The 13,369-nt window shown below is 46.8% G+C and overlaps 1 protein-coding gene across 1 annotated transcript in view; it reads left to right on the forward strand.

Annotated features, from left to right (window-relative positions):
* helz (helicase with zinc finger) overlaps positions 1-13,369 on the forward strand; it is a 71,239-nt gene that overhangs the window by 28,764 nt on the left and 29,106 nt on the right. The window contains exons 17-19 of the mRNA XM_069194635.1: positions 6,266-6,384; positions 7,645-7,790; positions 11,112-11,259. Of these exons, the coding sequence (XP_069050736.1) occupies positions 6,266-6,384; positions 7,645-7,790; positions 11,112-11,259 (413 nt within the window). The remainder of the gene's footprint in view (positions 1-6,265; positions 6,385-7,644; positions 7,791-11,111; positions 11,260-13,369) is intronic.

The raw sequence follows: 13,369 nt of genomic DNA on the forward strand, positions 1-13,369 counted from the left end.
AAAAGTAAAATACCTCCTGTGTAGGCAGAAAAGGCTAACTGGAGAGACCCACTCACTGTGTGAATATTGGCCACAGAGCGGCCTTTCAAGACGCCACTTTCAATAAGATTGGTGCATTAATGACCAAACAACACAGCTAGGGCATTTAACAGAAGAGTGATGCATCAATATTTGATCAGGTTTTAGAGAAATCCCCTGTAGGTCTCGTAGGTGTTAGAATATAAAGGCTTTAGCGTTTACATCTCATGACTTTTTTTTGAGGTTTTTACTTCATGAAGTGGCCTTCTTGACAAAGGTAATGGAGAGTCTGTGAAGTGTGAGTCTTTCCAATTGCCTCCGCTGCTTCGATTCAGAAAATGTGCACAGGTCTTCAGGTGAGAGCTGCGCTGGGTTTATTAACTGAATCCCTGTGTTCGCATTTTGTTGCAGGATCCTGATTTGTACCCATTCTAACAGCGCTGCTGACCTGTACATAAAGGACTATCTTCATCCGCACGTTGAAGCAGGCAATCCGCACGCCAGGCCTCTCAGGTACGGACAGGTGACCCCGCACACTCTCAGAACCACAGCTTCCTGAAACCACTGTCATTTTGTCCGTAAGGTGGTCAGCTGTGGGGAGGGGGGCTGGACTGTGACCCATACAGATGTTTCTCGTACACTCCCTCTGTGCACCCCCAATGGTGCTGTCTCCTCAGAATTCAGATAGTATGTCTTAGGGGAGGAAAAGATGTGTGAATCTCTGATTTGTACTGCCTGTTCATTTGTTTTTTACTGTGGGAATCTTGTTAAACCTGTCGAGATTCTGTGGAAAGCGGGATGCCTGTGTCCTGGGGTACTGCTCTGGGGGTGAGGTTTCCTGTGCTGTCTCGGGGTCCAGCGAGGAGCTGGAGATGGCCGTCTCTCCTGCCGCCAGGCTCGGGTGTGATAGCTGGGGTTCTTTGTGCATCTGTTTTCTGCCCCTGCTGGGGTTCTGTAACAGCAATAAGCTGCTTTTCCACTCCAGGGTGGGCTGGGGCTTGAATTCTATAAATTTGTCCCGTGACAGAAAAGCTGTTGTTTACATTTTTTAAAAATCTCTTTTCCAGTTTTGCCTGGGATAGGATTGACTCTTGTTCTGTAGTCTGTTGGTGTGCGGTTTGGGGTAAATGAAATGTGACTGGGCTGAGAGTCATTCTGGTAACTTATTGCTCCAGCAGTTCATATGGTTTTCATTTTAATTGACCTGGACCCTTGTTGTGAACTTGAAAGAAGTCCCAGACATGGCCGTTTTTAATTGAATGGACTTCAGTTCAGTAAGTGAGGAGGTCTTTGTGGGCGATGTCACTGCTTTCCGATAAGGCTGAGATGTGTTAATATGCGTGTGTTTTTAGATGTACTGATGTCATGATTTTAAGATTACTATGAACCATTTTACTGTCTCCAGTTATCTGAGCATAATAGCCTGTGACACCAACATTGGTCTATAATTTCTCTCTCGAGATCCTGGATCACAGTATTGTGGCACTGAGCTCTCTCCCTGCCCTGGGGGGGGGGGGTGTGAAAGCAGTCCATTGCATGGAATAATAACCAGAGTCACTTAGCTTCTGTTGGGGGATCCCAGGACATTTGAGACATTTACTGATTTCATTCTTTCAGTCTCCACGGTGTTCATTTGCCTGGAGCTACTAAATTTGAAATGTTCATGTTCATAGTTTGGGGCTATCCCCCCTCCCTCGTCTGTGCAGTCTCTTTCCTCTCCACAGTCACGGTTGACTCTGGAGGCCTCTTAGCTTGTCATTCGTCCGGGGGCATCCCGAATTGCTCAACCTGTAAAGATGCTCCCCCCAGCAAAGGCTGAGCTCTCTCTGGTCACGGGTTCGATCCTGGGCGATGCCACTCGCCAACTGTGACTGGGATTCCTCAGATGCACGGCTGGCTGTGCACTGCCAACAGTAAGGTGGGGAAGGCTGGACAGGACGCTCTCTCCTGCCAGTGTCACAGTGACATGGAGCTGTCAGTGAGTGACATGCCACTCCTCCAATCAGTGCTGAGCTTCCAAAGGTAGGCGGGTCGGAAGAGTCTGTCTAAACTTCCTCATTATCCCCCAGTGTGCAGCTGAGAGGTTCTTGGTTCTGCTATTCCAAATCAGATGGGTATAACATGTAATTTTCAATTGTAAATACCCCCCCCCCCCCCAAAAAAAAAAAACTAATTTGTCCTCATTTGTGCAACAAGCTTAAGCACACACATCTTTCATCATTTTTTCACCCCTGTGCTCAGCTCTGATTATGTTGCATGCCTGGAGACGGAGCTGTCCTCATTGGGACACGGCAGGGGGGTCAGAGAACACTGTGAGATATCACCAGTAACTGAGCTGGATATTAGCAGAGGCGTCTGGTCTGGACACGGCCTAGCTGGACTGATGCGCTGGGGCTCAACAGCCCGTCTCTCTCATCAGTCTTTATTTGCCGTGTGGCTGACGGACAGGCTAGAAGATCGACTTAAGTGGGCAGTTTCTTCTCTTCGTTTTAAGCGCTCCAGCACTCTGTGCACTTTTCATGTCAAGCTGCTACGTAGGACAGAGCTGACACGAGAAGCGAAGCGTAAATTATTGGAATCTCGGGCTCTTCCGAGAGTCCAGTCTGGCCTCTGAGGTTTGGCAGTTTCTCATCTCGGGGTGCTGGAATAGATTATCATCCATCATCAAGGCACGGAATCGCCTTTTCCCTCCAATAATCCCTTGCCATGCTGTTTGTTGCCGCAGGTAAACTTCCACTGCAATATTATCCGTTTTTTTTACAGAAATCAATATTGTTACAGAAATGCAATAACATCTGCTTGCTTGAGCCAGTTTCTGTCTTCACTCAGAAATGACCGATCGGTTGTCCTGTGAGTGGGTTAACCTTTTGCCCAGATTGTGTCTTTTGAATTCTCCAGCACGCTCCAGCTCACCAGCTCCGTTTGGACCGGAATGTCTCGGCGGTGATTTCCAATGCAGAGTTGAATCGTTTTTTTTTTTCAGTAATGGATCGTTGTCACTTTAGGCTCAGTCGAGTGCCGTCTTTTTCTGCTTTGTTCCCAATTGTTTGCAAATCTTTTAAAGAGCCGAGCAGATGGCTGTTATCATGCAGTGGTGCAGAAAGCGTTGAGGGGGTCGAGTTCATTAACTCGGCATCCCTTGTGTTCATCAGAGCACTTTCCGATGTATTTCATTGGTTTTAAAATATAAATTAATTATATTAGCTGTATTTAAAATATTAGACAATTAGCTGTCAAAATAGTTTTTATATATCGTGTTACTACACATACACACTTGAACATTTAAACTCAAATGTTTCACATCTTATAATGAGAGCTAGGAAATGATAATTGACTACATTCATAAGCTTGCTGATTGCCAGCTCACCTTCAGGAATTCATCTGAATTTACACCAGACTTTTTTTCTTGTCATTACAGATGTGTGCACAGTTCCCAAGGCAATCGTGCTAAATTAACTGCCCTTAAAATATAGTGTTAGCAAAGAAAGAAAGGTGGAACCTGCAACACCTCTCTGTCAGCAAAAGATATCTGGCTTTCTGATGACTTAAAGGACCCATAGTTCTGTTCGAAGTGGCGGTAACCTTGGTGTCCTGTTCAAGTCCGACCTGAGGCTTGTGCACTCCTGCCTTCCCGAAATTCAGCTGGTGCAGCAGTTTCTCCTTCCTGCCCTCTGTGGTGTGGCACCCCGGAAGGGGGCTGCTCTGCACTTTAGTACTCCTTTACGCATGATCCTCTGGCACGAAAAATCTCATATAGAAGCTCTTTAAGAACAAGTGAGCCCTTGAGTTGCTTAGCCTGTGTCTTTGTGTTTGTTCTTTTGTAGGGTATATTTCCGAAACAGGTGGGTGAAGACCGTGCATCCCGTGGTGCAGCAGTACTGTCTGATCTCCAGCACGCAGTTCACCTTCCAGATGCCAGAGCGCGAGGACATCGAGAAGCACCGCGTGGTGGTGGTCACCCTCAGCACCTCCCAGTACTTGTGTCAGCTGGACCTGGAGCCAGGTGAGAGGGAGCCCTTCGCTGATCGGGGGCTATGCTGATACCGGGGGGTGTTCCAGGCAGCTTTGGTCCAATTTCTTTTCCAACCTCAATTCAAAATTAAAATATAAAGCTCTGCTCTGATGTCCATCGTCACGTGAACTTGTCCAATTTAGAATGTGTGAAATGGGAATATCTTCTGTGCTTTGCTAATTAAACACTTTCATGTTGCTGTTGGGTTGACTTCTGTCAGAGCTGTCCACTTCAGGTCTTGAAGAGCCTCAGCTTCTTCGAGTTTGACTTGATTGATCAATCTGTTGTTTCCCCAGGAGGTATCGAACACGATTTATAAATCGTGCTCATTAACCATTAAGTTCATATATCATGCATATTAGACTGTGGCTCTCCAGGATCAGGATTGGACAGCCGTCTTCCATGCAATTTTGATATGTAGGAAAGTTATTGATATCATACTGCTGTATTCCACTGCTCACAGGCCAGTCGTTAATAAATTGCTGTTCTTAGTTTACAGTTTTGAGTGGAGTGTCCTAAATCATGCTATATAAGTGTGAAGAAAATATTATTATTAATAATATTACAACTACTACTACCATGATGGCTGTGCACAAAGACTTGGCAAATTTGAGATTTCGAGATGCAAGTTCTCCAGGTTATCCAGTTAATTGAAGATTTGCTGCACCTGAACCAGTTAAACAATTAAGTATTAATACAGAAGTTAAAGGCCTGGTGCAGTCCCGCAGTTGCTTTGATTGGAAGAGTCATGGCCATCTTATCTGTGCACCAGATTATCACTGTCTAATTTAAAAGAATGTAACTTATTTGAAATAAGATTTTCCAGATGACAGACACTTTAGTGCTTAACTGTTTAATTTACAATTAAAGCCCTCTGTGAATTGAAATAAGGCAGCCGAGATGAGTACTTAAGTGACTATCCTCTGGAAACATTTGTATTCAGCATCAGCATTGTGATAATTGCCACGAGCTTAATGCTGTTTTAAAAAGACCACTTCTCTCTGATTTTCAGAGGAGCCTAAGGACTGTTCCAGCAGGTCTAATCATAAGGTTGTATCAGTGTTATAAAACATTTGTCACCACCCTGACTTTGCTTATGGGAGCAATAAAGAAAACAAGATGTCTTCAGATGAGATAAGGTATCTGAAATGATTCTGGCTTGAGCCATCACACGAATAATAACTTATTAAAAAACACAGTTTGGTGGAGCAGGCAAATAGCTGGGTTTGAATGTGTCAGTGGAGAAGTCTGCTGTTGCTTGGAAACATGATCTGCCTGTCTAATGCTCTTTACATCATTATCTTCTTCTCATCTCCCCAGCAGTAAGTTTTGCGTTGATGAAGATCTGATTTAAATGAGACATTTGGGAGCTGCTGCTTCCTTTGCGCGGCAGGGTGGAGAGGGGGAGGGCGGGCATAGGGAGACAGCTCGCAGGCTTTGGTGTTATTGGTGTTAACCCCCCCTGCACGGCTCTTTCTCTGAGCTGGGGCGGGTGGCAAGGCGTCGTCTTCCTGGTGTCCTCTTTACTTTACCCCCAGCTGAGGGGGTCGGCTGGGACAGTTGGGAACGCGTTAACAGCGCGCGCGAGACACTTCTCCGACTCTCTGCTAAGTTCCAGCCCCTGTCGTTAGTGGCAAGAGGGTCAAAGTGAGCTGCACCGCAACAGCTGCCGGCTCCTGCAGGGTCTCCAAAAGGTTCTCCCGTGCACAGTAAAGCTCCGAGCATGCGTGCGTCCCCCCATCGGGGAGTCTTTGTGATGAGAAGCGATAGACACTGCCGCTGTAGGACTCTGGGAGAAAATCAAAAGCGCCGTTCTTCTTACTGTGCGTTTTGGTGTGCTGAACACAGGAAAGGATGTAGTAAGATTTTCTCCCATTGATACCACACAGAGTGCACACAAAGTAGTTACATGAAGTGTTCTGCATATGAAAAACATGTCGCCTAAACCTAACATGTAGGGAAGCTAAAGAAAATTGCCCCAGAAGAAACCACTGATCCCATGTGCCCCTGCCTTTGTCATGTAAGTCCTTTGTGAGAAGCAGTTCAGTTTAGCGGCTGTTGCATAAATTGGGATTAATTACTTGTGCTGAAGATTATTTTTATCATTTTCTTCTTAACCAGCAGTGACCTGCCCATTGTGATAACCCAGGAAAAGCATAGATGCCTGTACCTTTGAAAGAGGTGGTGATTAGTAATGTGGGCCTGAACGCGTCTTTTAATCCTTCATGTCTTAAGGTCTCTTCACTCACATTCTGCTGGACGAGGCTGCCCAGGCCATGGAGTGCGAGACCATCATGCCTTTCGCCTTGGCCAGCAAAGCCACCCGCATCGTCCTGGCGGGAGACCACATGCAGGTAAGAGCGCCCGCTCGCAGCTCTGGCCCCTGCGCGCCACACAGGCCCGACACTGCTCTGGGCCCCCGTGTGTGGGTCTGACTGTTTGCGGAGGAGACTTGACAGCACGTTTCCCCCTGGCGTTTAACTCCTAGAGCTCTGCCCTCTTCCCCTGCCGTTACCCGACTGAAGGTTAATTACCTGCTTTATTCATTGTGCGGTTTGCCCACACGGAAAATAAAAATCCAGTGTAGTAACGGTTTCGGTTTTAGCCTAAACCTCTTTCCTCTCCAAGTCTGGATGGGTTTCTCCTTTGTTAACCACACAGGGTGTGCAGTGTGTGCGCCATGGCGATGATTTTGATATTTAAGGGCAGTGCCCTTCCAAATTTCCCTGAGCCGGAGGGCTTGTCTGGTGATGGCGAAGGAACTGTGGACATGTTGGGTTTGCATGAGAGAGCAGGGCTGTTCCAGTAAATCCCTTGAGTTGATGTCTTTCTTTTGCATTTCAAAGCAGTTGGGTGATGGCGGTCATGTAGTGTCTCCAGACCCTCAATGATGACAGTCAGGATTTTCTTGTGGGTTGTATGGCTTTTCTAGAACATATTCCCACAGATTAAAACCATTCCACAAATTCAAACCTAGTCTTAGCTCTGATCATCTGTGAGGGGGTTTTGTCTGCGTGGAGATGCCTGTGAACATTGCACTGCTCCTCTTTCGTAGTGTGTGAAGGCTAAAAAAGCAGCTCACAGGTAATCAGCTCTTAAGTAGAGTGCGATTTCACTGTGCTTAAATACTGTTCTGCAGTGCAGAATTTTGAGAGTAGGTGATGCATCCATAGCAAATTACATATCTGTGTTTGCATACCTGCATGCACACTCGTAAATTAATACGTGCAGTGACCATACAAATTTTGTATTGTAAATAAAATGTGGTTGAGATCTGTGCAGGCCACATTAGTAAGGAGTCCACCCAAAGAAGTCAATTTCAGAAGCGTGAAAGTGTCTGTAGTGTCTGGGAGTAGGGAGGCAACTGTGAATCTGTTGCATTTAATTTGACACAGTGCAGAAATGCAATTTTAGGTCAGACGGGTTAAGAAAAAGCATTAGAAGTGCATCATTCTGCAGTCACCCTTCATTAGTTCTGAATGTGGTCTTTACTTGTTGAGTTGCTACGCCCTGCCATGGGGATGCGTGCGGGACCTGCGAGATCACCTGGCTCTGTGTGCGCGGCCGGCTCGGTCGCGCTGCTCACTTGTCTGCACCCTGTTTTTGTGTTCCAGCTCAGCCCCTTCGTCTACAGCGAGTTCGCCAGGGAAAGGAACCTTCACGTTTCGCTGCTGGACCGACTGTACGAGCACTACCCTACAGATTACCCCTGCCGAATATTGCTGTGTGAAAATTATCGCTCCCATGAAGCTATCATCAAGTAGGTGTGAACTTTTTCCACATTGCACTTCTTCAGAGCTAGTGCAAAACTGAAGGGCTGCAGCCAGGAAAAAAAAAAACAATCTCCTTCAGCCTGCACTCATGGAAATCAAGGTTGATTTTCTCTCAGCGACGAGCTGTGTAAACAGTGAGCCGCAAAGTGTGTGGAGACGAGGCCAGCTGCAGCGAGTAATTACCTCTCCAAATGAGCCCTTGCAGGCTGTGACCGTCTCGTGTGGAAGTCGATTCCTGTTGTCTGTAATTCCCAGCTCTTATCTCATTAGAGGAGTTAGAGTGAGGAGCCCAGGCCTTTGAGATGGCAAATACGATGTCTTCCATTGTTCAAATGCAGCTCGAGATGCCAAAAGGCCAAAGCGGGTCTTTGGCAGAGTATCCCGATGTTAATGGGTCTCTTAACTGATTGGCCCACTTCCTCAGAATGCACAGACATACCTGGGTTGATCACAGTGTCTTGAAAGGCACCAAAATGTGCATTTTCTTCTCTGTGAACTGGTGTGGACTGTCCTTTTAAAGGTTGAAGTGCTCTGCATGTCAGTTTGAAGTCACAGGTGAAAAATGTCAGTTTTTGCATTGTGATTTTCCTTTTAGCTCTGCAGTCACCCATGGGCTTTTCTAACATCCCCTTCATAGACTGCCAGGCATGATCTTATTCACAAGCAGCCCTGTACTAGAAAGAGACTAAAAACCCCTGGTTACCACCCGTTCTGTATAATAACGCTCTGTGTTTTATATGGCACAGTCATCTCCTTGCACTTTCCATAGCGGTGAGTCAGGATGTTGCTCTGATCTCCCGCTGCTGAGTCCTGGTGAGCTTTTCCTCAGTGTAAATGCATCCTGCTCAGGAGGTCTGGGTTCAGGTCGAACAGGGTGTTCAGTTTAATCGTGAGTCAGAGAAGGGACGGTACATAAGCCCTTTAAAGTCTGCCTGTCCCTTCTTGCCGTGTTTGCTAGTGTGTGGTAGTCCAGTCTCAACAGCCTTTTCATTGACACCACAGACTAACTCCCTGAAACCCAGGCTGCAGTTGCTCGTTGTAGGACTTGTTGATAGCTGCGTTTACGTGTAGTTTTTTTTTTAACTCTTCTGGAATAAGTTCACCTGAGGGACCTTGATTTGTTTGCTGAAGTATTTGGTAGTAATAAATATGAGACTTTCATGATGCATTCTCCTCTGTGGAATGTAGAGCATCTGTTTGTCTTCATTTTTTGCATAAAATCTGCATATCTGTTATGGAGCAACCTGTTTTTTTCCTGCATTTAGATTAAAGCACACGTCTGCAGTCTTATTTCCTACTGGGGTGTAACGGGTGCTAGCTGTTCCCCAAGAAGAAAGAAATCAAAAGATAGGAGAGGCGATGGGTGGATAAAGAGATGGTCCAAAGGTCTTGTTACATTTGCTTTGAGAGCACTTGTTTCTTCCAGTATTTTCTTTTTTTGAAAGCATCATATCTAACGCGGTGCAAACAGTGAGTCAGAGCAGACCTTGAAAAAGAGCTGTGGATTTTTCAGAAACGGAAGAAATCTTGTGTTATTATAATATTCCTCATCCCCTCCCATAATAAGCAGTACCCCCTGTTTGAGTTTCTGCCAAAGAATCCCCCAAAATAATCTCGGGCAGCGACGTCAGACGCGTGCTTTTCCAGGAAGGACTGGCACCCTGGGCCCAGCCGGTGCTCAGCGTGAGGAGTGTCCCGGTGGACAGGACCCAGTGACCCAGGAGAGAATGAGGAGCCTCCTAGTGAAGCTCCAGTTTAGCTGCAGTCAGGTCAGGTGAGAGGGCAGCAGGGAGAGGCTGAGACTGGAGCTCCTGTTGAGCAGAAGTAGAGGGTGAGAGTCCGGCCGTCCTTGTTTGGAACAGTGGACAAGGAAGAAGAAGCCAGCTGTCCTCGCAGTATTGCTTTCTTCACCTGTACCGCTGAGATCTCTGTTCCCGATAGGAGCAGCTGCCAAAGCCGGGTGCAAAGACCCTAACAAAAACCTAGTGAGCCTGGGAGGCTCATTCCTTTAATTTGCCCCTGAAATGGACTTGAGCTGCCTGATGGGTTGGACCATTTGCAGGTGTCCTCACCTGGCCTGGTGTCTCACCCAGTGCAGGCAGGTCTTCGCCACATGCTCGTGTCTTCGATGTGGATGTGCTCCTAATTGTCCAAGATTCATGAGCCTTCACCTGGAAATGTCGTTTATACAGCCTCTACGAGGAGTTCTTGATCCCCTTCCTGAAGACAACTGTACAGCATGTACAGCACCCTTTCTTGGTCTTGTTGTTTTAATGATCAGTCTCTTCAGGCTTGAGGAAAAAAAAAAATCATAATTGCACTCAACTCTTTTTCTACCTCTCTTAACCCGGTTGAGGTAACCTGACTTATAGAGCTCCATTCTTCGAGAATCAGAACTGGTCTGTGTCAAAATCTATTTATTATAATAAAAATTTAAAAGTGGCTTCTCAAAGTGCTTTAAAGTACAACAAAACAAAAGAAAAATACATAAAAAAATAAGCAGTGAATATACAAATGAGAGGTGGAAGTCGAAGGGGATACTGAATAAAGTAGGAGCAGCAAAGGGGCACATGGAACCAGTTAAGTAGAAGTCCTTCTGAAAAGGTTTTAAATCTCCATTTGAAACAGCTCAGGGACGGTGAGTCCCTGATATCCTTGGGGATAGAGTTCCAGAGCTGTGGGGCGTAGCAGGAGAATCCCTGTCACCCCCCAGAGTGTAGATGAGTTTGGGGGACAGACCAGACCAGAATTTGAGGAGCAAAGGCTGCGAGGTGGGGAGTAGGGTGATAGTAGCTCAGACAGGTACTGAGCTGCTGAGCCGTGCAGAGCATTATAGGTGAGCATGAGGAAGTTGGCATGAAACCTGACAGGAAGCCAGTGCATGGACTCCAGGACAGGAGTCATGTGATCACTTGCACTAGACCTGGTCAGGATCCAGGACAAACTTTAGTTTGTTCATCGAAGATTTAGATACCAAAGTGAGTATTGGGTGTTACAGGAGTCAATTTGGGAAAAGACTAAAGTGTTGACCAGCTTTTCAGCAACAGTTAGTGACAGCATAGGAGGTCGCGATGTTTCTGAGGTCGAAGAAAGATGTGTTAACTGTTTCACATGTGGGTCAGACGTCAATCCTCGACCAAATATCAAATCACCCCCCAAAATCTTCAAGTTAGACTGAAGCTCAAGTTATGGGTTTTGAAATCCTAAATCAGGGGAGGATGTGCGTGTTTTTTTGTGAAGTGATGTTTGGGGGGCTGCGATGGAGGGGGCTGTGGGCTCTAAGCGCCGGCTTGTCTTCCCGCCTGCAGCTACACGTCGGAGCTGTTCTACGAGGGGAAGCTGATGGCCAGCGGGAAGCAGCCTGCCCACAAGGACTTCTACCCTCTGACCTTCTTCACCGCCCGCGGGGAGGACGTGCAGGAGAAGAACAGCACCGCTTACTACAACAACGCCGAGGTGCCTCTTCCGGCTTGTCGCCCAGCCGAAGCTCTCGGTTACACAGCTGTTGTCATTCACCATCCTCCGTTTTATCTTCTATCATACTCGGGGTCGTGGGGAAGCCGGAGCCTATCCCAGCAAGCGCCGGGTGCAAGGCAGGGTACACCCCCGGGTGGGACACCAGTCTTTCACAGGACACACACGGACGCAGACTTCCACACACTCACACCAGTGCCGGTTTTTGTTCCAGACGCCAGTTAACCTTTGGATTGTGGGAGGAGGAAACTGGGGCACCTGGGGCAACCCATGCAAACACGGGGGGAACATTTCAATTCCCAACAGGCAGCACCCTAGGCATTGAACCCGGGGCCCCAGCACTGCGAGGCAGCAGTGCTAATCGCTGTGCTGCCCTAGTTGAAGTCATTGAGACAATTATACACTTTTCTTGGGTCTCAAATTAAGCCGTTGTGTATTTAAAGAAGCCAGCATCATGCACCATTGCTACAAGTCTTTTTACTGAAATGCCAGGATCATGCTCCAGGGGCATGGGGTTCAATATATTTAACAGATTTCCCATCTACAAAAGCCCCCTGCTCTGTTTTATTGGCGAGTATTAACGCACTAGGAATCCCTCTACATTGTTTTATTTTGCTCCCAGCGCCTATCTTTAATGCTTCACAAAATGCAAGGTGATTGCCTGCTGTTACACAGAGCTGTGTTAAGATTCAGCAATGGCTTCTCCTAGTTGGAAACCAGATAATCAGATCACTGCCTTCGCTTTAGCCTGCTTGCTTTTTGAGCAGCATTCCTCTAATATGAGGTTACTTGTCAGGAAATGTATTTAATCCCCCCCCCCATGAGGGATGACAATTGCAGGAAAGCCTATCTGTTCTTTTTCCCCTTGAATAATCTTGGATTCACACTGGAGAAGAAAGGTCAGCTGCCTTGTCTTGACAGTAGGCATCTACGCTCGGGCTGCAGCTGTTCTGCGTTAGTCTTGCATCGCTAATGCGGAGAAGAAGGTGGTCGAAATATCCCGAACAGTTGAGAATCCTTCCACTGGAGGGACGAGAAAATTAGAGATTAAATACGTACTAATAGGGAAAGTGAAATTTTAGACTTCTACCTTGGTCCAGAGAAAGTTGTTCTTAACCTTGACTGCAGTGCTCACCACCTTGGATCTCAAGATTCGTTTTTGCTCCCTTTATCAAAAATGATTGAAGTAGGTCAGGTCTCTACACCTAATGTTTAACAGCAGAATGAAAGAGACTGAAATAGATATAGAATATGTTTCGCAGTAAAATTAAAGAGTACTTCAAAAATTAAGGGAAAAGAGTATAGAAAATGCAGAGGTTTAATGAAACGAAGCGAAGGTACTTTCGCGTGCCTGTGTTTAATGTTTTGCTTTGGGTGATGAAACCTTCTAAGAGAATCTGGCCTGTCTCACACCCCCTGGAAAGGTCATCTCGCATCCCCAGAGGGGGTGTGTGCACCCCAGGTTAAGGAGCACTGGTCCAGATGGTTCATCCCATTTTTGTTAATGCAATGAAAATAATGTCGGCGGCGGTGATCTTGTCCCAACGTTAGCCTGCTGTGCAGCTCCTCCGTTGAGGGGACTCTGAGTGATTGGATCCGGGGCAGACGAGAGCAGCTGGAGGCACAGGGCCTGGTGATCCCTGCGGCTGAAAAACTACACAGAGTCGGGGAGAAGGGAGAGCCCATGTTGTTTTTCATTACTGTATCCACACCAGCGCTTTCTAAAGGTGTACGGACACCGGGTTACAGAGGTCTACTGCGTTATCAGAGCAGACTCTATTACAGGCGTTATTGACTGAAATGTGAGTTATTACTCGCCCAAGGCTAAACGCACAGTGAGGGTGATGAGGGGGCCAGAAACAAGTTACTGATGACAGGACACCACCGAGAAGTGATAGCAGAGGTTATTAACATCTGTGTCCCTTGCCACGTGTGATCGAAAGGGAGATTTTGAATCGTCTCTAGTTCTCGGCAGCACTGCAGACTTCCAGAAGGCTCCATCTCTCTTTATTTTTACAGCAGTGTTGGTAGCGATTGCTAGCCTGCTCCCTGCTGGAAAAGAACCCTTAATAAGGAGGTTTCTTAGCTGGAA

The sequence above is a fragment of the Lepisosteus oculatus genome, chromosome 9, assembly GCF_040954835.1.
Source record: "Lepisosteus oculatus isolate fLepOcu1 chromosome 9, fLepOcu1.hap2, whole genome shotgun sequence".
In the NCBI taxonomy this organism is placed as follows: Eukaryota; Metazoa; Chordata; class Actinopteri; order Semionotiformes; family Lepisosteidae; genus Lepisosteus; species Lepisosteus oculatus.